Here is a 27,942-nt window from a genome sequence, read left to right on the forward strand (position 1 = left end):
GTTATTTTTTGAGGCATCCATAACTGTACATCTGTAACAGCTACATGAACAGCAGTAAGTGAGCATCACCTGCAATGATATGATGACACATCTGCTCAGATGGCCCTATGTAATATTCCACTCCTTTAGACTTTTGAGATATGTCAATAAAGTTGCTTTAACCGCAGTGTGCTATTCCCTTTCTCTGCCGGCCTAATGGTCCAGTAAGATGCCTGTCTTGTGGCTCTGTATTTGCCCGCACCGTTTTAGCGAAAGACTGTACGGAGCTTGGGAGATGAAGAACGATATGGGATCCGGGACAGCATACGCAAGTGGAGTTTCCTTTCTGGTAGAAAGGGCAAGGGGAGTCTCTCCCTCCGGAGAGCCGTGGTGACACAAATCGAGCGTACCCAACCAACATGCTGTGGGCGTGGCCGTCGTCACTGACGTCATTCAATGACAGCTAGCTGTCAGAAAGTGAGTTCATTCCCCGGAGCCGAGGAGACGGAGCGCCGTCGATAGGTCTCTGCCCTTCCGTTGGTATCTAGTAACTCGAATCAGCGACACAACAGACAGACCTTTCCACCGAGCCCGGCCATGGACGAACAGGCGGGGCCCGGCGTGTTCTTCAACAATAATAACAACTCTATTTTACCCGGCGGTGGGAAAGGACCGCTGCCCGATGGCGACGCTGGGGAGGCGGCTAGGGCGCAATACAGTATCCCGGGGATCTTGCACTTCCTGCAGCACGAATGGGCCCGTTTCGAAGTGGAGAGAGCACAATGGGAGGTGGAGCGGGCCGAATTACAGGTGAAAATCAACATATTTAACGAACACACGACCACATTTGGTGGCGGTACCGGGGCATTGCGCTATTTCTGTCTAGTAGCACGCTTTGAGTTGCTCTATTTGATTGTTCTGGCTAACAGGCTAGCTTGTTAGCTATAGCTCAGGAACTAACGGAGCTGCAGCGCCCCCCTGACCTGACTGCATGATGACTGTTGCCGACCTCTTTCCTCTGACTGAAACAGCTAACTTACTTGCTGCATGTCGGATGTGGTAAACACGCTTGAGAGAATGTGTATTGGGGAGGGGGGTAGTGTCTTTACAGTAGGTCTAATTAAACGACATACTGCTTGCTACATTTATGAGGAAAATGTAAATGTGTCCGTTTGTCCAGAGAGATTGTGTGGAGCATATACAGACAGACACACACAGACCTACCTATATGCACATGCTAATTTGTTTTATATTACATTTAATGTAATATAAAACATTAACTTTCACAAACTTTGATACTGGGTTTTGTCACTGCTGACTGCATACAGCAAGCCTGTAGAGTCAGTATGTGTTGTTTATGTACAGTAAACTATCATGTATATGTTTATCTGGCTGGCTGTCATGTCACTGCCACTCGTGAACAGAAAATCAACAGTACTATTTCGTCTGTAGTCCAGTTCTGAGTACCCTTCAATAAAGGTCTCACTGTTTTTATTTGGCCCTCCAATCAGATGATAAGAGAGAGAGAGGATTTAATACTTGGAGATAATACTTGACCTGACCGTTTTTACGGCAACAAATGCTCCAGCAATGCACATTTTCAGCTGTTCATATGTTTTCCTGCTGTGAACCAGAATTCTCCAAAGGGAAACAGGACACAGCCTGAGAGGCTTGTTAGTGATGTTTAGTCACTAACTAGCAAGAAATAGGTTCACTCTAAAAATCTAGTTTTGTTGTGGATTCAAAGTCTATGTGGAATCTCACTTTCCATACTTTATATTAATCGTTATTTTTCATTACCCTTTTTTCTTTTGCCTTACCTTTGACTGCTTTGGTGTCATTGCTATGCCAGAGTATACTGACGTGATTTTTATATTAGCAGGTGTATAAAGGTTGTTAACCCCTGTCAACTTGATGAGTTATGGTTTTCAGGTCAAATTCTGACTGTGGCAATTACTGTTAAATTTGAAGCCCCAGTAACTGGTGCGTGTGTGGCATTAGTTGAGCCTAATTCCAGGAGACATTTCTCAGAAACTATCAGCAGCAGCCTACATGAGAGGCCCTTCACACTTAAAGCATCTAGAGTGGAGGAAATTGACTTTTGGCAACATGTACCAGCCCATGCTTTTGGCCAGGATTTGAGTAGGTGTTATTACAACTTATATTACTATCTAGCTTACTTGTATTCAGTCTTTTCATGCCCTTTGTTGGAAGAAAAGAAGTTCTTCTTGTTTTGACATAGCAGTACACCTAGCTGTTGGGCAAGTGCCACAGAACAATGGCACATAATGGAGAAGTTGGGTGGCAGAGAAGAGGGCAATACTGAGTTTTGGGGTTTGACAGCAGGCTGCTCCGTCTGCGGACTGACCTCCACTAACAAAGGAATGAGAAGGGAGACACTGCATTGTGTCTGGATGGGTGATGTAAAGGCTGCTCAGTGTAGTAGGAGTTTGAGTCATCAACCTCATCTAGCCCGTGATATTAAGCTTCCTGCCTCCTGTCCTGAAGCGTGCTTATCAGTGAAGCAGCAGCAACTGCGGCAAAGCAGAGTGAGGCTGCTAAGTGGCTTATTTGGTGGTTTGTTTGTGGCGGCAAAATTGTGCGCGCTCAATTTGAGTTCTTGTTTTTGTTGCACCTTCCCACTGCTGTGCAGCTACCGTAAATGTAAAGCTAGTTGCTATTTTGACTGTTCACACTGCAGTAAACTACTTTAAACCTCTGGCTCATTCATAACAGTATTTGAACCCCCATATACTGTGCAGGAATAGATGTAAATAGAGTTACTGTGTTTTGTCAACTGCGAGCAGCTGTTGTTTTCTGTCTTTTAATATCTTTTTTGCCAATGCTGCAGTAGAGCTGAGCAATTAAGATGAATTGGATATCGAAAAGCTGGTCAAATCCACGTGGGGCTGTAACCTTGTTGTGCTGTTGAGGGACGAAGGTTACTTGACTACTGCTACTTACAGAAAGTATTGGTGAATTAGCTCTCAGTGAAAGGGCCTCAGCGAGGAAGAAAAGATAGAAACTCATTAAAATGAAAGGAAATAGACATGTATGAATAATGAAAAGTTCCAGTGGGCTAAAAGCCTTAATGGAGGATACCATGCAGCAATGTTCTTTCCGTTCCGCTTCATCCTTTGTCCAACATATGTTTTCATCATCATGGCGGCCACATACTTATGTTTTGATCACAGAATCAGCCTGACATGTTATCATTTACCTCATATGGTTACATATGATCTATGATTTATGACTGTACCTAAAGTGAATACACTTTACCAATGAATACTCTCATCCCAGAATTCTCTCTCGCTTTTGTTGGTTGTGAAGACGTTGCCATGGAAGACATAGGCTGTGGCCCATGGCGCTGGATGGGACGATGGCCAACCCCAGTGTTTGTTAGGAATGCCGTCCAGCCAGCCTGTTAGGTCATGCTAGGAGCCACTCCTCTCTACTGGAGCGGCACAGAAGCACAATACATGCCTGACTAGATCTGCTGCTGTGCTGGTTGTGTCTAGTGCATAGGTTGCTGTCATCCGTGATTAGACTCCACTTGAGTGGTCATTGATAATCAATTGATTGACTGACTCAAGCTGATTTGCTTCATTAGCGATAGTGAAAGTTTATGGCTCAGTTCTATTTGTGCTACGTTATCTTGGTACTAAAAATTACTTAAATTTGGCACTGCAACAGGAGGATAGGTTAGCCCAAGTTGTGTTGGCTTCAAGGCAGATTAGTGAGGGCACACCAGTTAAGTGTATTTATTTTTAATTAGCTAGTGGAGTACACACAGCACGCTGCCGTAGACTTTAAAACTCTTATTAGCACAGATCCTCTCCAGGCCTGATTGATGAGGTTGAGTCGAGTTACGCTTGTGTGGGCCAGGCAGTGATCCAGTGTGCTTCATCAGCCCTCTAGTCATGGGGAAACCCCTGCTCGATGGGGGTATCTCCTTCCCAGAAGTATCTGTCAGCAGCCATAATTTGACACCAGGAGAAGGTCAAAGGTGATTCAGGGTGTAAGGTGGCTCCATGTGGGTGTGGAGTGAAAGGCGGACCAGCTGATCTTTACTGGGTTGAAATCTTCCTTGTATTCCTAAAGGAACCCCTTTAACTTGAACAAGAGGAAGTGGCTCATGTTATTCAGCTGCTTCTATGCATGTTTGATAAGACTCTGGCTAATTGTGGAGCAAGCTGCTAGAAATAGCTTACCTCGGTTAGATGTATTTTGGTCTCATGTTTACTTTCTCTAATGGTAATAATGCCTGAGGCATATTCAGCTCAATGGTGCAGCAATAAGGGGGAAGACGCTGAGCCACGTACACACACACACACACATATGCATACTGTGGCATTCAGAAATCCGAATGGGTGGCACCGTCATTCCTCGGTCAATACTACCTCCACCCCCAAGCTGTAGTTATTTTTGCTTGCCCTCTCAATGGGTGGCTCAGAATGGGAGAGTGCAAAAGAGCAAGACAGTACAGGCTCCCTCAATAAGAGTATCCATGTAGGCCTACTGTTTTTCTCAATATTATTGGTCTCAGGAACCGACACAAAATTTCAGGGACTGCAAACCGTATAACTCATACTAGTTCACACAGAAACTAATGCTACATAACTGCTCACAAAGAAACAGTCCAGCACTTTCCCTCAACCCTAATTTTAAGAAACACTGCACTAATACTCAACAAGGCACCACAAAGAGGGGAGTCTTTGCAGTGCATATCACTACATATTCTACTGTATACAAATCGTAGTGAGTAGTTTAGAAGGGTTAGCCAGGGTTTTCCTGTGAGAGTAGCTGAAGGGAGCCATGTTTACTCTTAACTAAAGCCTAATCCTCTGAGCTGTGCTCCACTGTCCCTGTTGGAATCACACCAGAGCCTTTCACCATGCTGTAGAGCTGCCTTGTCGGCCTGTTAATTCCCCTCTCCTTCCTCCATTCACACTTACAGGCTTCATCTGTCTACGTGGGTGTGCGGGACAGCTGCCTGGTTGTGCCGCGGAGTTGCCTGCCTCCCTCAGTTTTACAGTAAATCTGAGGTCGCCAATCTGTCAGAGTTGTAAACTTGTGTACTTTCCAGTTGAAATTGCCTGGCTCTGTATGTGTTAGCAGTTGGTTTTCCCCATTTGTTCATGGCACACCGGTGTTTTCTTACCATACAATAACATTTGGCATTTGCAATTGTATTTTTTACACATACTTCTATAAGTCTACGAATGGTCAACCACCAAAACTGGATACACCGGGGACCTCATTTTCTTTTCATTTTGAAAAACCTTATCTAAAAATAATGCTTTTTTTATCTACAGTCAAGCAAAAATAGACCCTAGTAATATCATTTTATTATGTATCCTGGATCTAACATTTTAAGAAGTCTGCCTGTCTGCAGTTATCAATAAATAGCGGACCCCCAGGGCAGTTAATCCTGAGGGTTGACTGCTCCTGAGCTTCTATGGAGGTGTGCATGCTGAAAAGTGAAAATGTTCCTCTCAAGGAAGCCATTGCTTTAATAATTGTTCATGTCAAATCTGTGATATAGTGACCTGAAGCCAAAAAGTGAACTATAAGCCCTGTTTGGCAGCCCTGACATCCCAAAGAGGTACTGAAAAGGAGCAGCAGGCTGTTACCTGGTACTGAGCTTTTCTATCTTGCGGTGCCACACACACACTGTGGAGAGGCCAAAGGGCGCCTCCGCCTGCTTGCTACTGTCTTGAGGGTTGACAGGCTTTAGGGAGAGACGATGTTTCTGTCTATTCCTCTGCATGAGTACATTACCTTTCACCATCTCTTACTCATTAATATTCTGATATAGGCATTATTGGCTCCTGTTTAGGTGCTTGGCCATATCAATATAAATCCTCTCTCTCTTAATAAACTATACAAATGCCCATTGTTGCTGATATTGGCTAGCTACTTGGCCAGTTTGTTGGCTAGACAGATGATAACATTTTGCAGGAAATGCATACCTAAACAGTCAGATCTACCATTTGCTGATTTTGCACCACATCACTCTTTGAATGAAAGCCCAGAGCTATAATATATTTCTTCTCATCAAAGCTGTTGGCATCTGTGTTTGCTTAGATCTTTCTCTTCTTAGCTCTTAGTATATATTTACTCTCTAGATTGCCAAGGCGTTGTCAGCTATCTCCATGATGAGACATAAATACAATCCATGGATGTTGTTATCAATCTAGGTGTGCCACGACTGCACCTTGCAGTCACACACTCCCATTTCTCAGGGAAAACGCTGATGTTGAAAAATTCAGCTCTGTGCCTGCCTGTGTGTGTGTGTGTGTGCCATGAGCCCCATGTAATATTAATGCAGCAACATGGGATGCAGCACCCCCATCCTCAACAAGTCCAACATAGTGTCTTTGTTTGCACCTCCTGCGAGGTAGCACCACGGCGTCAACTTGATGTCAGCAATGTAACAATAAAGTGTAAAATGGAGCTCAAGTGGAAAGTAGTGATGAGATGAAAACAGCAAATCGGTGTCTTTCTGAGGGTTTAGGGACAGAGAAGGATGGGTCAGACTGCTATGCTGAGCAATTCCTCGCTGTACAGGGCTGTTATCTTTGTTTTATCCGTATTGTAGGTGAAAGACAAAGCTTGGAGCATTCCAGACAACAGAGCTGGAATCCTTTATTAAATCCCGGTTTGAGCTGCTCACTGTCTCACTGACCGTACTCTGACCAGAACAGTGTGAATCCAGGACTTTGGATGTGAGTCGGGCGGATCTGTGTGCGATATCTTCGTCTGCAGGAGTGTGCTCCAGCCGCGATCAGAGCTCTTCAGTCTCTCACAATGTAACGCATTAGTTCTAAGGCACAGAAATAGCAAAATGGACCAGTGGATTAAACACAGCAGTTGGTCTGACTACCTACAAGTCAGTCCAGGTCAGTTGTGGGTGATTTTAAGATCACTGGGCTTAGAAATGGGTAATATGCATAAATATGTGCCCTCAACGTCTTTGAAGCCCTGTTTAGGTATTCTCCAAGATAGAAAGTGGTTGTGGTAAGAGACCGGTTGTGCAACCAGTGAAATGATCCTAGCCATCTTGAGGTGAGGTGGAGTTGAGTAGAAGTACAGTTAGTAGTTATTTTACTTCCATTGGGAGGAAAAAGGGATAATCCACCCAAACTCAGCCTTACTTGGGACAAATCAATCAATAGTTCGGCAACTCTCTACCAAATATAGAATACAGAGCAAGCAACAATCTCTGAGACTGCTCCATTGACAATATATTGGAAACTTTATGGACACCTTTCACTTACAAGGATCATAAATTAGTGTAGACAAAAGCCATTTGAAACACATTTCTTTGAGTAAATGTAGTCTTTAAGTGATAAAAATATAAATTGACCAGTGGTTATGACTCAGAAAAGTTGAAATGTCATAGGAATTTGGGCAATTTTGTTGAAAGTTGCTGTATATATTAATAAATTAATAAACCTACTTAGTGTATACTGTTTTGGCGATAATGTTATTTTGAACTGAGATGATAGTATCTATTGACAAATAGAAAAAAACTCTGCTGTGACCACTGTACAGTAGTTCCTGTAGCACAGCACCTCTGTCTTTCCTCTGTTGTTTTGCTGCTTTTGTCTGTTGCTACTAGTGTAATGGAATGTGTGGAATGTACTTGGCTAGTTATCAGGTCGGCCATCTTGGTGTTCACTGGTTTGTGGTAACTGTGAGAGTAAACCCAGTGTTCATTGAAAGTAAGGTTGTTTGCATTGTAAATGTGGGTTTTACTCCAGCCCTTGTTCCTGCTTCAGTCCTGACGATAGCCCAAGTTGCAGCATATGTGACCATTTTGTCGGTGTCTAAGCCCTGAGGTTGTGTGAATATCCATAGAATTTGTTTTTGAAATGGAGTGAGCTCAGTCTTGCCGCTGAGATGTGCTGGTCTTTTCACAGAGTTCACTGTGTCTACTTTAAATGGCCTCATTGTGTTTCGGATGTCTTTGGCGATGACGCAAAACTAGTCTGGAAGAAAACATGTCTGGAATTCACAAAACTCCTTTAAGATCCGCTGGGCTTTCCCACTGTTGAAAATAGTGGGAGTGTGTGTGGTTTTGCAGTCGTCATTCTATAAATGAGTAAAAATTAATGTTGAATCAGAAGATATAGGCTGTGACAATTTATTTTTCTCTTTTTTACTCTCACACGTTCTATGTAATCCACTGCCAACAATGCGTTGTCAAAAATGAATGTCTACATGTAATCGTTGTCATGCCAGTGCTGCGACTGTGAAACTGAAGAAAACAGTTTCACTGCTATGAAACTCCCACTTGCCTGTTGGACTAAGAATCCTTAAATTTAACTCATCTGACATCAAATAAACTAAATAGCGGTGAGCAGGCGAATTGAATTTGTATCCCTTTGAGATACTCACCATTGCATTAAAAAGAGCTTGACTATATCTTTGCATAACTGGTCCAGCTGCAGTTTTATTGCAGTTATTGTATGTTTTTCTCCTCAAATGGCTCTCAGATGACAATTTAGGACAGAAAACGTTAAAAATGAAAAGTTTTTTGCTCACCAGCCAAAGTGGCTGTGGGTCTCTAAAATGTACCCACCACTTTTCCATATTTTACTAATTTAATTGAGTATTAAAGTAAAAAATGGACCCCCAAACCATGACTTACTGCCTGCCAAAGTGGCTAGTAGAGTAAACAAACTTACACGTACTTTAGCTGATCAGCATTTGGCCGGTGGCTGGTGTTTATTTCCCTCCCTAGCCATTAGGCTATCCCTTCTGTCTCCCTTTCCTGTCTCTGAAAAGGCCTGAGCTCTAGATGGATGCCCCTTTCTACATGTCTCTTACTGGGACAGACTAAGGAGCCCTTATCCAACAGCCCAATAATGCAGTCAGTGTGAGGCCTGGAATTAAATGCTTCCTGTGTCTCTTTATGGCCCGAGTTGACTCATTGCATTCCTCCCAAGGTTAATGTTTGATGGAGGAGAGATGTTGAGCCAGAGATTCACAGAGCCGCTCTCTTCTCTGTCTCTGGCACCGCAGGACGCCAAGGGCTCCGGGGCCGGCGCTTTATCTGGATTAGGAAGTGAATGGTAGTTTACTATCTTAATCAACACAGATGTATCGGTTTCATCTACAGTGAAAAATGAGTCAGTGTGTTTTCTTGTTTCTTGAGCCGTGATGCATCCACTGAGGCAATCTATTGGTTGCATCCAGTGTAACAAGCTCCTGGCAACCTATTCATAGGCTATATTTGTCATTGTGTTGGGCGTGACACACTTGCAGTTGGACTTTGTCTAACTGAACTGTGGCCTTCCTTTAGCTTTCATTGTCGACATGAGTAAGCTGTTTTATCTGTTGAAGAAACAATGCTACTCTACTGGAGGTTCTGGGTTGTGAATTTATTTGCAATTCTGTAACAGTTTACAGGTGATATTCAGTACCTCCAGCTGGACACCAAGACACATTTATTGGAAAATAGCTCTGCAATTAGCCTAATTAATTAGTATTTGTAGATTGTGCCGGCCTGTTGCAGATGATACAGCTTCAAGGCCCTGAGGCAGTGGTCCTCACTTGGATCTTTGGACGGGAGCCACTTAAGCCGGACTAAGTTATTCTGGGAGCCGCACAGTCTGGCCCTGTCCAAACTGATATTTTTCCATATGCAGTATTTTCCTTATGCCATATTTCCATATGCCTTATTTCTGCCTTATTTCTGCCCACTGATGTGCCCCTTCTCCCATCCTCCAAATACAAGTGATGTCTGCTTTATTGCCATCATCTGTCATCTACAACACTTTTCTCCTCTCATATAATGAAGTTAAAGAAAGCTTATTTTTAATGCATTGATGTGTATACCCAGATAAATTGGTTTTGATCAGTCAAAAAAATGAATGGGTTACTCACTGCTCCCTGACTGCTGGGGCTTTTGCATTCTCTCTTCTGTCCATCCCACTCTACAACATAGTAGCTGAGATTATAAATATAAATGCACCAGATTTGTAATTTGGTGAAGTTTAGGCTTCTTTTCTAAATCAGGTTTTGGGCCACATCTGACTTCAGATATCAGGATCATGCCACCCAAAGCATATTCTGTTGGCCATATTGGTAGCTTAGGCTACACTGTAGATAGGCCTGGTTCATACCTGTCAGCTACAGTGGTTGTTAATCATGTCTGTTTTTTATATTGTACTGCTCACCTTCCAGTATTAATTGTGAAAAATAATTTAGATGGCCACTATGCAAAGCACACAGTACTGTGGCACTTTCTTAGGACCTTTCTTCCTTGTTTTGGCTTTATGTGGTAATGCCCAATGATCCTGGCTCATGCATGTAAAGGAGACCAAACTCTGTTAACATTCTTGTCGATCAAGAATGCATTAGGCTAGTATGGATCGAGCTGAGCACAGATGCACATAAAACAGGATGAATAAGGAACTGCAGACTATAAATGTATTAGAGAAAGTGATGTCTCTGCTGAGCTAAGCTACCTTTCAAAGCATCAACTGCTGGCATGGATGTAGACTGCTGGCATGTGATTGGTGCCAACTGCACTTTACACTGGACACTTTTTTTTGGCATTATTTTGGAGAGCCACAAATAACCGGCCTGGGAACAGTGTCACACTGAGGACAGGGCCCTAAATCCTAAGGGCACTATGGAGTTAGAGCAGGTTGTTATGATTGAATTTCTTTGCAGAGAAATGTGGATGGTATGAAATCCCATCGTTAATACAAGGCGGATTGAAGTGCTGTCATGACTCATTGTTGCAGGCAGTAGCAGCAGTGCTATTCAGGAGAAACTGTGATGCAGCCCACTCAAACTCGCACCATCCCCTGCATGCAGACTGAAACGCAAAGATTTAAGTGAGCTAGATTTCACTGCCTTCAAGATGTTAATATGTAGTTTTAGGAGGGAAATTTGAACTCTAAAAAAACATTTCTAAACTATCTAAATAATCCCAAGAGGAAACTTGGATTCCCTGTCTGAAGCTAGACAGCTGGTTTGTAATACGTTTACAAAGCGTCTGCTGTCACTCTTGCTTACTGATGGTTCACTCTATTTCAAAGTGTTTTTTCATATTTGTGTTGATTCACAATAGGTTTTAAGCATTTGCGAACAATTACTCTAAAAGATATCTTTTCTACCCTTAAGTGGCACTTTAAGTCCACCTCTTCTGCTTCATTGTCTTGCTGTCCCACTTTTAGTAGTGATTTACCACAACAGAGATTGAGTCTAAGGGATAAAGAGTAGCTATGATGAGGTGCTGAAAGGGAAACAACAACAAGCTTATCCTCCTCTCCTTAAACAAGGCAGCCCTCAGCAGCTTTGAGAGGAGGGCTCGCTCGTCATTTGGCAGTCTTTACCTTGCTGTAACCCACAACATACTGGACAGACTGCGTGGACAGGCTTTGTTGTATTTAGTTGTGGTCGATCTCTGCTCCTCGGACTATCACTAGGGCTGGGCCAATATTGCTATATACCACACTAAGAAACAATAACAAAATTAACAGATACCGGTGGTAATGATACCACTGCCAGTTTCTTTTACCATGACCACAGTGATCATTGACTTTTTCTGAACACAACTTTAACTATACAGTGTTAAAGGTACAAACTTAGATGAAATGTGAAGCTTTAAGTAGAGCAAAAGCTGGTAAATGTCCAGTGTGCAATTTACAAATGTGTGAAGATTTAGATAGATCATTACATACTGTTAAATAAAAACATATTTTTGCAGTGCAAAAGGCTGATGTGTTTGGCTTTTAGCACCAACAGTAATTTTTAACTAAATTTAAACTAAATTTAGAGAGTTCTGTGACAATAATAATAGTAATCGTACCGTATCTGACCCTGCTGTAAGATTTATACAGTATATTCACCCGTATGGTAGATGTGTCATCTGTCCTGGTGTGTTTGGTCTGTCTGGTGCAGCTCCTGGATGCTATTGTACTCTGAGCTGGGCTCTACCACGCTCATTAAAAGTGTGTATGCGTGTGTATGCGTGTGTGTGTGTGTGCATGCGTGTGTGTGGTACCCTGCGACGTAATGCTGACTCAGACTGAGTGCGTCAACAGCTGCTGCCTGTTACTGAAGAGAGAAACTGGTGTGCAGAGGGTAGGGATTTGAGAGGGAGGGAGGGGGGACGGATGGTGTGTGGGAGAATGAGTAGGTTAGATTAAAATAGAATTGTACAGATTGTCTTTTTATTTCCCATCATGCCATGCATATTGATTTGACACCATCCTATTTCAGTCTCTACAGAGGCTGATCTCTTCAGATGTTGATGCCTCACGGAGATTGTCTTTGCAGTTCACTTCTAAGGCAGTTTTTTTTTTAATGTAGCTAGCTCATGCCCAAGATACCAAGATACCGGAAGCATTGACTCTATATATATATAAAAGCAACTTAAACCCCTCCTGCTTTAGACTGTGCCCTGGCAATCCTATTTTTGTGTTTGCAGGCCCAAATCGCCTTCCTACAGGGGGAGAGGAAAGGCCAGGAGAACTTGAAGAAGGACCTTGTGAGGAGGATCAAGATGCTGGAGTACGCCCTGAAGCAAGAGAGGTGGGTGCTTTACCGCCTGCTAACACTACAACCCACCCACCACACACAAATACCTCAGCGTCTATGCACCCTCAGGACCTAAGAACAACTGCAGTGTTTCCATTTTTTGTCTGCTCCTAAAAATAAATTACTCCCACTGAGAAAATTGGAAAAGCAGTGCAGTGTGGGATTCTGATTGGTCAACAGCTCAACATCTGCTGCACCTGCACAGAGCAGACACACTCTAGAGTGCAACTGTCTGCATATCAAGCATATCAAGTTTGTTTATCATTAATTGATAGTGTGTAAAAGGGAAAATAGTTTGTAAAAGGGAAAAAATATATATATTTTTTTTTATTCCAGTTTCCACTGGTTTATACACTGCACATACTAGAGCTATGTCTGAGCTGGTGTCAGTAGAAGCAGTAATGGAGTGAGAGTGCCAGAGAGATTCCCCGGAGTGCAGCTGGTGTAATGTCTCCGGGCGAGAGGATGTGTGGGCAGGAAGGCTTTGTTTGCTGTCTGATACCGATGACTCTGCAGCGTCCTCAGTGGAAGGACGGGACAGGATGGGAGAGGAGAGGAGAACTCTCTCTCCAGGCAAGACAAGGTCACCGCCGCTGCTTTCTTTCTCCAGTAAACCAGCAGAATTGCCTAGCCTTCACTCTCCCCGTGCGCCAGCCCCGTCAACTCGCTTCCCTGCGGTAACAGAGGTGACACACATTGCATTTTCCTTCCTCCTTGATGCATGGCTGCACACTGGAGCAGAGATATATTGATGATGTCAACACTTCACGCAGCCAGCATCACTTGTCCTGGATCATGCAAATAACTTAGCTCACAGAAAGCAGAACAGGGATGACAAGAAATGTTTCTATCAGCGTGGCTCGGAATCAGCAATTTGAAATGTTAGCTGTAGCTCACAGTGTTTTGGCCATTCCCTACAGGTGTGGTTTAATGGTGGCTTTGTGTAGGAGCCAGGCATGATTCAGTACGTAGTCTAAAGGTTAGTGAAGCAGACTTGAAACCGGAAAGGTAGGGAAAGTGAACAAGCAACTCTTGCCTCCCTCAACAGCTACCACTGAGGATGCCCTTGAGCACAGCACTTAACCTTTGACCGCACCAGTAGAGCTCCTCCATGGCCGACAGTACAAGGCTGCGGTTGTATTGAACTACCAGATGGGAATGTGTGGAACTGTATGAATGCGAGGCAGAGCATTGCTAAAAAGAGCATGTGTATTCAGCAAAACCCTCCCTGGATAAATAAAGGTTAAGAATGGAAAAATGAAAAGATTGACTGCAGGCTTCTTGTTAATTTGAGCTGGGAGTCTGAGATTGTCTAGGCTAATGAGGGCAGTGACACAACCGAGTTAGACAGGTGTCAAAATAGGTTAGTGCTCTGTCGTTCCTTTAGTCTGTTTAAAGGGTAGTTAAATTTTCCTTACCTTTGCTCTGTCAGAAACATCATCATTAGGTCTGTTATGCGTGGAATCGTCCGCTAGCTGTTAGTGGTGTATATTTATCTACTGTTCTCCAGTGATATCACCACAGGCTCTGCCTCAGGAGCAACACTTAACCTAGAATGACTACCGCTTTCCCCGGTTGCTTAGCAACAGGTCACGTCTCAGAGGGTATCTAAAAGCAATATCGGGAATGGCCTTCTGAAATGCAGGATGTCCCCAATTTAAAAGGAATTTGATGGTTTGAGGGGGTGCTTCTTCTGGATCACTGGGGAAGTGGTGTGGACTATGTGAGCTGTCGCGCATGCAAGCTCTCCTGGTATCTACTCTTTACCTATTCTACTGATATCGATGTGTGCAGTCATGGGAGAAACTGCATTATTTTGGTCATCAGAGAATACCAAAATGGACATAATCAAAACAGACATACGCCACACATTGCCGCTTTTCTACATTGGTCCCTAATTGCATGTGAATGGAATCACTGCAGTTGATTCAGGCATACAAGCCACTCTGTCAAACAAGCTAATGAGTTTGTGGTAAGTAGTGCAAGTTAGTGGTGAGATGACTTTCAAAGCCTATGCAGATGCCATGCATAATGAGTTTTTTAAATAGCTTGTTGTTAAGCCTTTTTGATCAGCACTGTTTGCTTATTTGTGTACCTCCCCTTTTTTAACTTCCAGAGCAAAGTACCACAAGTTAAAATATGGGACAGAGTTGAATCAAGGTGACATGAAGCCCCCAAGCTACGACTCTGGTAAGTATGGAACCACAAAGAACCACCTCCATTTCTCCTTGCTAAATCACTGTGATTGTTGTGTTCGCATACCTCAAGCGACAGCACTGGTACGTGTGTGAAGGCTGCATTCATGTTGAATCCTGTTTGCCTCAATAGTTTCATCACAGTGTCATTTCCTGAGAGGTGTTGTGGATGCACTGAGACGACACTTTCAGCTTTTTAAGCTACTAAAAGTGTCAGCCTGTACCAAACACTGATTTGATCCATTACTTTTAGAGAATAGTACAGATTTAGACCATTCATGTGGGTACATGTAACAGGAATTTGAAATATAATCCATTTTACTCATTTGAAGACATCTAAGACCCCTTTGTGTGGAAAAAGGCAGAGAGTTGAGACATTTTGCTTTAATATCTGACAGACACACACTTCAACTGTCACAGTAGCACCTAATTTGCGACACAAACAACATAACAAAACACTATAATAGCTAATGAAGAAATAAGAACGCTGTAATCACCGCCCTGTACAATCACCCAACCTACTGACATCAACATATGACACAGGATTCAATGATTTACCCTGGTATCGCCCCGATATCCGATCAGTGCGCTACCTGTTCCTGTTATTGTAGTATAATTGGACTCGGATGTTCAACTCCCCTCCCATCATTAAGTCAGATTGTGATATTTCCCCTTTTTACCATCCTCATCTCTATTCATGAAGGCGGTTCAAAGCACCAGAGCCCTTGAAGTGTTGATGAAGGAGGGAGATGTGGGGGAGAGGTGTTAGGTGGAGGGGACGGGATGGGAGGGCGGGGGGGGTGCGGGGGGGTTGGTGTTGCACGTATGGTGGCGCACCTGCCCGCTCCTCACCCTCCTGAATTAGGCATGACCCACTTTTGAGGCAACCTCCTCTCCTTGCCCTGCCAACTCAACCCCTTGACACACACACACATACACACACTCGCACCCCGCATACACACATACACACTCGCACCCCATCTACATTTTATTAACACGACTTTCTGCCCCATGCTAGAATCCCAGCCGACTCGCCACCAGAGTGCTGACGATGTTGAATATGAAAGTGAGCCTTGAATCCCATCATTGTTTGCTCAGTCGGTGCTTTAGACAGTAATAAAGACTATGCTGTTCTAGATGCTGCAGGCACAGACACACACGTTGTTGCTCTTTCTAGTATGTCATGGGACCTGGTTAGAGCAGAGAACAGCCGTTTTGAAGGTGTTGGAATGCGTCATTAAATATTGAACTGTTCCATAATGACCAAGGCTGTTTCTTGTTTTAGCACCAAGGAAGAGCCATTGCTAATGAGTTTTAAATCCGCTCTCCTCTGTTTCCACTGCTACTGTCTGCAATGTTTTAATAAGCAATCTGCAATGTTTGATAAGTGCCCACTGGGATGTAAACATTAGGAATAGGCTAGTTATTGCAGTTGCAGATGGTAACACAAATGCTGATTTAGGTCCAAACCCAACAATTTAACAAGAGGATGACTTGGTTAGAGCTTAGTTACTGATCATACTTGCAGGGGTAGGAGGTTATTTTGACATTAATCAACCAAGCTTATATTTCAGCGTTATTTCAGTGGCACAAGAGAAGCAATGGAGGATTCATCCAGTTTTCAAACAGCCCCTTTTACTTAATTATAATCCTCTATTGACTTAGTGAAAGCAACTGAGGGCTGAATGCGCATAGTTGCCTTGATGCTGTGATACAGGAATGTTCTGGTTTTGTTTGTAGAGTGGAATTAATGTCAGTGGCTGTGTGTTTGTGGAGCTGTGATTTGTGTCCTCTTCTCCCCCAGATGAGGCCAATGAGAACGAGGGCCCTGGATCACTCAACAATCAGCTGTCGTGGAAGCAAGGCCGCCAGCTCCTCAGACAGTGAGTATACTTGAGGCTTTTATCCTTACATGACAATATCCCGACCCAGATCCCAGTATCCCAATATCCCAATTATCCCAACCCAACTGCTGCAGATAACAGTACATTATCATAGGTGAATATCACTTCACTAAGATGTACTGTATCTAAATACCAGGATGTTAAAAGACCCCCAGCTACATTGGTCTGCATTACTGGTGTCAGTCTCTTTGTCTGTTGGGTGCCAGACATAACGGGATCTGTGAACTAAGTATACTGCTGTGCCAGCAGTGCTATGACCAGAAAAACTATGGAGAAGAGCTCCCTCATCTGGGCAGCACAAGTCACTACCCTCTCTGGTTATTCTCCTGTGTACCCAGCAGGCTCAGGAGCGTGTTATCTGCTCATCGTACTCTCCAGTCAGTCTCTGTAAATGATCGGGGTTCAGGCCTTTATCCCAGATACCATCAGGCAGCCTCACACATCATCTGCCCCAACACTCCGGCTGATGAGGCAGCCAATTTATTCTTGAGCCTGTGTCAAGCGGCAGATCAATAATGTTCTGCTGTGTCAGTCCCTACAGGATAATATAGGATGAGACGCTGCACATGCTGACATTGGTAACTAGCCTAGTGCCAGAGGACATCACACATTTGACAGCAACAAGTACTGTACTGTTGCTTGTCTGTGAGCCTGTTTAAAGACTTATAGTAGATTAACTATTGTCAACTATATTGTAAAAGTAGAATCAACTTAATAGTCCCTTTACAGCATTATTAAACTCATTTACATCAGTCTTCCAGCATCTTCATTGCTGAGCAGTTTATCTAAGCATTTTCACCGTTCGTAAATAATGCTCTGTGCACTTAATGGTTATATTCCACATTCCATTCATAACACATGGCATTTTGATGTAGACCAAATGCAACTAGCCTTGAGTTCATCTAACTTGTTTCAGGTACCTGCAGGAGGTGGGCTACACAGACACCATCCTGGATGTGAAGTCCCAGCGGGTCAGAGCCCTGCTGGGCCTGGCTGGGGATGGAGGAGGTGGGAGAACAGGTGAAAAGACCAGTACTGAGCCTTTGGTCAACGGGACAGACTCATCAACAAAGGGCATGGGCACCAGGGGGTGAGTGCTCTCCAGTAAGAGTGGTGCAGGGAATCAGTACAGCTATATAATGTAATATTTACTTTATTTTCTTGTATTGATGCGATGAGTCCCAAGTACTGTTTTATGTACATTTCAAGGCTGATTGACTCATTGTGGTGCGAACACAAAGCCTTCACACAATGTTGTAAATGCGTTCTGTACATCAAGTTCAAAGTGTCAAGTTCAGTTTCCTCCCTTTCCATAAAAACGTATCGCCAGACATCCATGCAATCTAACAAGGTAATGGGTCTTGACCATATTTCCAAACCAGGATGTAAAGCATTCATTTAGTGAGAGGCTTTGGAGAGGGCGGACTTGTACTGTGTGTAAAAATGCCTCCAACTTGAAGTATTTATTAAAACAAAACAAAGGACATCAGTCTGTTAAATTTAAAGACCACATAAAGATTTTGCCTAAAATCATACTATATTGCAGTATAGAATAGCAATACCTGGTGTTTATGTCAGGTGTTCTGCAATATTTTCAATATATGTATAAACCATGTACCAGTCTGCTTTCAGGCATAACATTATCATATTATGCAGTAGTTTATTTTACTCTAATGTTACAACAGCTTGGATGATAAAAACAGCAGATAGAAATGAGTCCCATAGTTTACATATCTTTGAGGAAATCCATGTCCATGTTTTTTGGGAAAAAAAACCTACTTAGAGTTACCTGTAGTTCCTCATTTATGAACACAGAAATATAGAAGTCTCAGCCTGTAAACATATTGTTTTGTCAACTGAAGACTGAAGTTACATACCATCCTTACATACGTTTTTAATGAGAGATAAAGGGACACGATCACATACTGTTACTAACATGCCCATCATGCTTTCATATATCCCAGAGAGGCACCCAGTGTGAGATGCACCCAGTAGGGATAGGGTGAGATCATTTCTGAATGTGATAATGAGACAATTTACTAGTTGCTTGCCCATCATCATGTCTGAGTGAAAATGCTTTCTGTGTCTTCATGCAAGCTGTTGCCTTCATGTATTTGTTACGGCCTTATTTTCCGCTAGATTGTCCACGTACAACAATGTCATTATACAGTAAGGGGGAACTTGTGTGACACATGAGCGGTTACACATTTTAATTGCGACCATATGTTCATGCATGCATCATTTTGTTTTAACAGGAAAGCGGAGCTCTCTGACAGTAGCGCTGTGCTGGAGGCGTTCAAGTTCATAGAGAGCGCGGCAGCTGACTTCAGTGATGAAGATGAGGATGAGGATAGTGAGGGGAAGGACAGGACGATCATGGAATCCAGGACGGTAAGAAAACCTCGGCTTTCACTTTCTGCGCTAATACAAAGCTGAATTGGGGTGGAGGGGGCAGCCATCTGCAGTTTCATCATTGTATCGGCCCCCTATGTCTTCCCCAGATCATGAGGAAGAAGCCCGCTTCGTCACCATCGCCCGCCAGTATGGACACCAGCGAGGACCCAGACACAGAGGAGGCACTGAAGGGCTTCGATTTCCTGTCCAGCCCCGACGACATGGACACCTCACCGGAGTCCCGAGGCACGGGGGACGGCACGGACTGGGGTGAGTCATGGGGCCTGGGGGGCCAGAGGCATGATGGGACTGCTGAGAGTACAGCTACAGGGTCTGTTCAGAGCAGGGCATGGAGGGCATGGTTGGAATCGGACAGGAAAACACTTTTTATTTACTACTGTCAAAAGCAAGTAAGGTACCAAATGTATGAAAGTTCATATTTCCTTTCTCTTACAGTGATTGAAACGTGTCATTCCAACAGTTTCCTATTTACCTAGAAATATATCCTAGCAGTTGAAGAGTCATTGAAAAGATCGCTAATTCTTTTGTTTATGTCTTAATCTTATGATTTGCCCGTTTCTCCGGTCCAAAGTTGACATCTGCTCATAGTTTGGCGACTGTTCATGGAGTCCTCGTGTCCATCATTCACATATCATGCTGTGGTCATAAATCATGATGCTTGGAGTTTCTCTGTTTAACCCATAGTTTGTGATCTCTTCCACTGTGTGTTCCCATAGCCAGCCTGTGACCACAATGTCTGTTCCACTCCTGTGTTGGTGTGTCGTCAAATCAACCTGATTCCCTTGAGTCTGTGACATGAGTCCTACAGATCCTCAGACTAAAGCCAGAAAAACAGGTCTTGATGTCACGTTGAGGTGTTCCTTTGTATTTGGACATGGATTTGAGTAATTATATGCACCTATAATGAATAATTTGTATTTGACCTATATCATGTGATTCATGGGTATCCAACAATTTGATTATTAAGAAGTAGAATTTCTCACAACTGAGAATCCAAATGTTCAAATGAAAGAACTCCCCAGCTGGCATCAAATTCCTTCCCACCACTCTTACTTCTTCAGTACAAAAGAAAACAAAGGTGAAAAAGATCAAAAGAGATGGCTGAGAGTGCAGAGTCCGCTGCCACATTTAGTGACTCTAGATGAAGTCAATTCTGTGCCTCTCATGGTCAGAATGAACTTCGGGATTCAGATCTCACTGTGGTGGCGGTGGTCTCTTTAAAGAAAAAAAAGCTCATCTCAGGTCCAAAAGGCCTACTACTACTCTCCTTGAGGCTTTCTACCTCCCCTCTGAACTCTTCTTGAACTGTTGGACTGGACTCTGGGCGCAGTTTACCCAGCTGAGTCTGGTCCGCAAGCTTCAGCGATGCAGGGGGGAAATGCAAGATAAGCGTAAAAACCTCCAGGAGAGTATGAGTCTGAGAGAGGTGTCTGCACCTTACCCACCCTGCCTGGCCACTTGAGCCCCGACCAGGGCAGTGCCTCAACAGCCTCTCGGTCTGGTTTTGTCCCCCTGTGTAGAGAAGGACGAGCAGGGTCCCATTTCTGAGGCCTGGGATGTGGACCAGGGCCTGATAACCAAACTCAAGGAGCAGTACAGAAAGGAGCGCAAGGGGAAAAAGGGGGTGAAGAGTAAGTCCTGTCGGGCGTTGCTGCCTCCCTCTCCTCTCTCTGTAGAGCCTGACTTTCTGAGCCTGAGTTCGGCCAAAAAAAAGCCTCAAATCAAGAGCAAACATCTTCACTCTTTTTCTCATCTCCCTCTCTAGCCGCTCCTCCTTACGCCTTCTACTTGGCACGGCTCTGTCCTCAACTCTGTCCTGTGTGTCATTTCATATACAATGTCGCCTCTGTCTGCTGGTGAATGCGTGCGATGTGTTTGTGTTTGTACTATGTGTTGCATTGTACATACAAAACCAGTGTCACCATTATTTCCCTTCCCGTACAAAATGTAATGCTCAATGTTTCTATGTTGCATGCTTTTGTCCCCCATTTGAATGTTTTGGCTTTAATGTCAAAACACCATCTTGTCCACACGCTCAAATATCAGAGATTAATATCAGTGTTAGTCTCCACGGCAAGTCCATCTGTCTCCCATCTGGACTAGTACTAGCTTCTACAATCATCTGTTCCCTACATTGGTATCTTCTCCAGTCATTATAACATAATTATCACCATTATCATCATCATCTGTCAGCCATGTTCATACTAAAGTAGTAAATAGTTCTGCTGCTGTTGTAGATTGATTCCCATAAAAGCTTTTTCAGTGACTCAGTGAAGTGACTCAACTGAATACTCCTGCACTCAGAATAATAGCCCTCTTCAGACTGAGCCTCTCAAAGGCTGAGAGCCCTTAGATTTCACATTGTTGCGAGGCCCAAGCTCTGCATTGCTGCTGTTTTTTTTTTACTGCGGTTGAATCATTAGATCAACAACCCACAGCCCTTGCCTAACAGTTCATCACACTTTCTTCTTTATTCCATTTATGTGCATCACCATTTTCCTCACTTTGCTTTCTCCCTCTCCGTTTTCAGCACAGCTCTATTTTTGTTCTTCACGCTGTATCACTTTTGTGGGTGTGTGAAGGGAGATCATCTGTTAGGATGTGGGGGATTTCTTTTATTTATTTATTAATTTTGGCAGATGGTTCGGGTATAGCCCACTGGCACCAGGGTGTTAAGGTTTGATTCTCTGGGCCACCTGCGCTAAAATGTTTGCACTCATGATACTTTAAGGTGCTTTGGATAAAGCATCCATAATTGGCATATTAAATAATCCTTGATGGTCTGAGATCTCAAGGATCTGCAGCCTGCAGTCCTAAAGATGAATCTGCCTCCACACTCTCGAAAACCTCTTACTCTCCTTTTTCAGTTCATCTAACAAGGACTCTCCACTGCTGTCTCACTTTCATTTTCTCCCCTCTACAGCTTATAATTTATTCATCTATTTTTCTTCCCTTTTTAATGCTTCTTTTTCTCCTTATTCATTCTGTATGCTTTCTTTCAGAGTATTCTCATTTTTATCATGACATTTTGCTTTTCTTCTCATATTTTTGGCCTCCTTTCGATTTTTCTTTCTCTCCATCACCATATATTCGTGTGGTAACACCGTTTACCTGACTTGTTGAACAGGGCCCAACCGGTCCAAGCTGCAGGACATGCTGGCTAACCTGAGAGATGCTGAGGACATGTCCCACATGCAGCCTCCATCCACGCCCCAGGCCCGGCCCAGCGTGGCCCGGCTCAACGAGCACGATGCGAACCGGACAGATGAAGGTGCCTACGAGTCTCGAGCAGAAATTCAAGTTGAATAAATTATTGCATTTAAGGGTGATCTTAAATGAAAGCATCTAATCCCCCTCACCCCTAGTAACCGTGCTGTTAGTTATTGACCGTGTTGGGTGCTTTTTCTCCCCAGTGGAGGCGCTGACCTTCCCTCCCACCTCAGGGAAGTCGTTCATTATGGGCAGTGACGAGGCCATGGAGAGCGAGCTGGGCCTGGGGGAGCTGGCTGGGCTCACCGTGGCCAACGAGGCCGACAGTCTGGCGTATGACGTGAGTAGCACAGGAGGGCGATGGATTTCTCTCTGGGGAAAGCTATTTCTGTTCACCTTATCTTCAGAGCCTGCAGCCTTGAGTGATGTATCCTTCCCACTTACTTCAGCTCCACTGCAAAGACGCCTAGTCACATCGCCAGCTAAAAGCTTAACTTGCATTCATACATCATACAGTTATTATTAATTAACATTGCCCGGGGAAGCTGCTATGAAAGTGTAGTATTACAAGCTACCAGTTATTTTGAACTGGGAGAACTTGAACTACAGCGAAGCTACCCTCAGGAGAAATAAAGTTTTGTTAACTAAAGTTACTTAGAAAAAGTTGTTCGAACTACTGTGTATAAAATGATCATATTTACATCTGCAGTGTCCTATAATACAAATCACATGGCTACAAAAAATACCACTGATTAGGTTGGCAGCAAGATTATTACAAATGAAAAATGAGTAAGTAAATGGATGAAAGGGTATAATTCCTTTCTTTTTTACAGCCAAAAATAGTTGGTATTTTGCAGTAGTTCAGTGCACCTCAAAAAAAGTAAAAACTACTAGAAACACTATCCAAATTTGAATTTACCACCATAAAGCTACTGCAAATGCAGTTTAGTTGGTAACTACTAATTACATGTTGTGAAGCTACTAGCGCTGTCAACAATATTCAGTTCTGATCAGATGTCCTCTCCTCAGATCGGCAACAATAAGGATGCGCTGAGAAAGACGTGGAACCCCAAGTTCACTCTGCGGAGCCACTTTGACGGGATCCGTGGTCTGGCCTTCCACCCTGTGGAGCCCGTCCTGGTCACAGCTTCAGAGGACCACACACTCAAGATGTGGAACCTGCAAAAGACTGCTCCTGCCAAAAAGTAAGGATGTCTTCAGTGAATACCTCTAGATGTGTGATCATCAGGGTTGGGATCGAAACATATTTGCCTTATTGACTCCCATTATCGATTTCCTGCTCCTTCTTAAATGGGAAAAAATGCACAATTTTTTAATTTAATATCATATTGACTTGCTGTCCATTCGCCCCTCATCTGCTGTGTGTTAGTGCCTGGGAGACAGTTACACTCGGGGAGCAGAGTGTGTTCAGTTCTCCACAGCGTGGGAGCAGATTCGGTGTAGCTGAAGCAGCAGAGCGAGCATGACAGCATTAGAAAGAACAGATCCAAAGTGCAGCTACACTTCAGTGAAGAGTGTAGCTTGTCCTCTTTGTCACTATACTGCTACGCACTTTAACTACAAGGAAACTGCCCCCATGTGGTGGAGAACTGAACTGTGCACACTCTGCTCCCAGAGCGTCACCATGTCATGTCACAACCTCACAGTCACTCAGTGTACAGTTGTGTGATGTGTGTTCAGTTTTGGAGGCTGGAGTCATTTTGGAGTTAAGGGTATTAGGATAATAACCCTATATGGCATGAACAGCTAATAATCTTCTGTTAATCTCATTTGGGATTGGTAGTGGAATTTCAGTCAATTCAGTTACAGACTTATTTTTTGGGTGCTTTGAAGGCGACACAAGAAAAGAACCGATAAGGAAATCGTGAAGGAATCAACATTGATAAAATCTTAGCAATTCCCAACCCTAGTGATGGCTTTATCAGAAAACAAGCCAACAGATCTGAACACCATTTCTGCTCCACAAAGCCAAAGAGCTGCAACTGTGCAAAAAATGACTTCAGAGTTTTTCCTTTCCCTGGATTGTTGGTACAGAAGTAAATAGTATATAATTTAATAGCATTTATGGTTGGAATTTATTACGATAAGCAGTTACGGCTGTTTGCCTTTGTATGTTAAAAAATTGATGAGCGCTCTCTTTCTCCACAGGAGTGCTTCTTTAGATGTGGAGCCGATCTACACTTTCAGGGCCCACAGGTAAATACATCTCTCATGAATAAAGACAATGTTTCTATTTCAGAGTTGGTTCAATAGACTAGAAGTATTGTTAAATCATCACTGATAATATGGTGTTTTACCTATAGGGGGGCTGTACTGAGTGTGGTCATGAGCAGCACGGGGGAGCAGTGTTTCAGCGGAGGGGTTGACGGGACCATCCAAAGCTGGAACACTCCCAATCCCAACATCGACCCTTACGACTCCTACGGTAACGACGTCATCCAACATCTTCATCCTTCATACAATATTCTGAATTCCCAAGTTGTTTGGGTCTGAGGATATTCAGATCAAACCAGGAGAACTGACCTGGTTCCTGTTGTGTTTTCTCTGCCAGAGCCGTCAGTGCTGCGCGGGGCGTTGTGTGGACACACAGACTCGGTGTGGGGCTTGGTGTACAGCAGCGCCCACCAGCGCCTCCTCTCCTGCTCCGCAGACGGCACCGTGAGGCTGTGGGACGCCAACAGCACCTCCCCCGCCCTTGCTGTATTCAACGAGAACAAAGGTACCGATAAATATATATACACAGACTTTACTCTTGTATTATGATTTTTCATGACACTAATTGTTTGCTTTACTGGAAGAGTTTGATGTCAAGTCGCCTGTGTGTTTCCCTACACCAGAACTGGGAGTGCCCTCCTCAGTAGACCTGGTGTGCAGTGAACCGGCCCACATGGTCACGTCCTTCACCAGCGGGCAGATTGGCCTCTTCAACATGGAGACCCGTCAGCTGGTCCTCAACCTGGAGTCCACTTTGGAGCCAGGTAGACTTGGAGTCAAGGATCACTAGCAGGGGCTGGATTGGGTTGAGCCTGATGTACTGTATGATAGGGATGGGAACAATTAAATGACTAGTTGGTTCATTGTTGGATGATGTACTGGACAACAGGTGTAGTATTGATAAATTATTGCATTCAAACAAATGTGTTGTGTGATATCCATCATGTCAAAGGACACTGACTGGCTGGGATCTGATTTTTAATAAAATGCCAATATTTATCTGATATATCAGCCTAACCTAAAATAAATACTTGTGTAACTAAATTTAACTTATAGGTTTGCCAGCATAAAAACTGCATTTTCATGGATCATCAATATAAATAAAAATTGCAATTTGTATTGTAAACATACTAAGCTTGTATAGGGGTCGTCTTCTTTGGCCATGCAAAAGAAAAGAGCCATCGATTAAGCCTGCTTTTGTTTTTCTGTTTTTAGGCAACTTGGTTAGTCATGATAATCAGATTGACTGTAGGTTAAATTAGTCCAAATTGCTACTGTGTGAAGTGTAATGCGGTTGTCTGTTTTGAACCAGGCACACCCTGTCACATCAACAAGGTCCTCAGCCACCCCACCCTTCCCATCACCATCACTGCACAGGAGGACCGACACATCAAGTTCTTTGACAACAACACAGGGAAGATGATCCACTCCATGGTGGCCCACCTGGACGCCGTCACAAGCTTAGCTGTGGACCCTAACGGACTGTATCTGATGTCGGGCAGTGAGTATCTGCTGTCTAACTGCTACTGTCGAGCTTTGTCTAACAGCGCGATCTCCTCTCATCCACGAGTGTATTGACAGATCTGTTGCCTCAGACAAAGTACACATGATCTGACAGTGAATCTACATATCCATGTGCGACATGTACGTTGGCACATATCATACCACAGATCCAAGTCAGTTTCAAGCTTTAGGAGAAAGCAGTTACTGATTGTTACTGATTGCACTATCCTAGGTTATCAAAATACCTTCAGTTCTTATTTTGTGTCCCCCATTTACCCCCTTTAACCTGTAACTCATCTTCTCCTCCGCAGGTCATGACTGTTCTATCCGCCTGTGGAACCTGGAAAGTAAAACCTGCATCCAGGAGTTCACGGCTCACAGAAAGAAGTTCGAGGAGTCGATTCACGACGTGGCGTTTCATCCGTCTAAATGCTACATTGCCAGTGCCGGGGCAGACGCTCTCGCCAAGGTGTTTGTATGACGCGGAGCCGCCTTCCCGCCCTGCAGCCCCGCTCTCTGACACCACCTCCCCAAGATCAGGGACCAATAGAGACACAGGAGGGGAAGGACCTTCAGGCATGGGTCCAGTCCCCCCTAACATAGCCCTCTCTGGCCACTGGTTTCCTGTTGGACTGGCTGACTCTGTAGCCACTAGCCTCAAACAGGCTCTTCGCAGAAAGGGCCACGGTTAGCTGGGAGGCCAGTTAGGAGGAGAACTGCTACGGGCGCACGGCTCTCTAGTCCCCATCCACCATCCAGGCAGGCCTGGGTGTGACCGGCCACAGGGCCCCCGGCACCTACACAGACAAACTAAAGCTCGCCCTCCATAGCTAGGAGGGCCAGGACAAGTGTTACGAGTGCGGACCGGAGAAACGAGGTTTCAAGCCGGTCTTCTGCCCCTATGACTTCATGCTCACCCCGAATCCCTCTGGCCCGCGACCTTTCCTCTCAGACGAGTGCGGTCGAGGGCCCTTCCTCCAAGTCAGGTTTTGTGTTGTGTTGTTCCAGAAACGTGGGGTACTGAAGGCTCGCCGGAGCTGTCGTGGAAGCCTCTCACTTTTCTTCGCTTCCGAGACCGACTCTGCTTGCCGGCCTGCCTTTGCTTTCCTTTTTAAAACACTTATTGACAAATGTGCCTTTGCTTTAAAAAGGTCTTGAAAATGTTATTTTACCAAGCTTGTTTTGGGGAATGGGGGGCGGGGGGGTGGAGCTGGTTGTCACAATGTTGTCCATTTTAACAAAACATTGGATGTAAAATTACAAATACTTATAATAAACAAAATATATATTCAGTCTTAAAAACTTATTGTGCAGCGTGAGTTTGAGTGCTCCTTTTTGATAAGTGTGGTTGGGGAATCAGTTTTGTGCATTTCAAAGCAAAGCTGGCAGAGTGATACAGACCATTAAATATATTGCCTGTTTGTTAGATTTTCAAGTAACTGTACACTTCAGAAGTAAGATTACAAACATATGTCTCCAAGTAAACCACTTGGGTTATATGATTACAATTCAAACTTGGATATAGATGTCCATTTTAGGAATAACCAATTGATTTTGGCCAGTTTGCTCTCGTTTGAATTGAATGGCTTGTACTGTATGTAGTTTTCCCCAATTGTGTGGACATGCCTGACTACAGTGTGATGTATCATGTCCAGATATTTACAGTAGTCCAATGTTTAGCAGGACGTTAGTGCAGTACTATAGGACTATTTGAAATAATATGAGTGATGCATCCAAAACGTCGGGAAGGGAATGTCCCGACTACCCAGACCTGTGATTGCAGTTTACTGTAAGTTCTGTGAGGAGGAAACTAATACAAATCCATCAAGATATTGTACATGTACAGTACAGCTTCAAATGAGCCATTTTCTCAGTCACTGGTTTGTATATGAAAGTCTGTTCAAAATAAAACCTGCTGTAAAATCTTACCTTGGGTCCTA

At 43.9% G+C, this 27,942-nt stretch overlaps 1 protein-coding gene across 2 annotated transcripts; it reads left to right on the plus strand.

The window, feature by feature from the left end:
- The first annotated feature begins 482 nt into the window (after positions 1–482).
- On the plus strand, positions 483–27,930 carry LOC139914947 (striatin-like). 2 transcript variants are annotated; one of them, XM_071903385.2, is made up of 18 exons: positions 483–789; positions 12,431–12,534; positions 14,657–14,730; positions 15,754–15,801; positions 16,540–16,618; positions 17,556–17,729; positions 18,895–19,030; positions 19,141–19,303; positions 20,575–20,685; positions 22,182–22,325; positions 22,468–22,604; positions 23,294–23,469; positions 24,434–24,481; positions 24,589–24,710; positions 24,837–25,004; positions 25,123–25,263; positions 25,812–26,000; positions 26,314–27,930. In XM_071903385.2, the coding sequence occupies exons 1-18, from the start codon at positions 577–579 to the stop codon at positions 26,481–26,483; spliced, it is 2,397 nt and encodes a 798-aa protein (XP_071759486.1). In that variant the 5' UTR covers positions 483–576; the 3' UTR covers positions 26,484–27,930. The 2 variants fall into 2 exon arrangements, with proteins under 2 accessions (XP_071759486.1, XP_071759488.1); XM_071903387.2 differs by lacking the exon at positions 15,754–15,801.
- Positions 27,931–27,942: the final 12 nt, after the last annotated feature.

Source organism: Centroberyx gerrardi, chromosome 15, assembly GCF_048128805.1.
Source record: "Centroberyx gerrardi isolate f3 chromosome 15, fCenGer3.hap1.cur.20231027, whole genome shotgun sequence".
Taxonomy (NCBI): Eukaryota; Metazoa; Chordata; class Actinopteri; order Beryciformes; family Berycidae; genus Centroberyx; species Centroberyx gerrardi.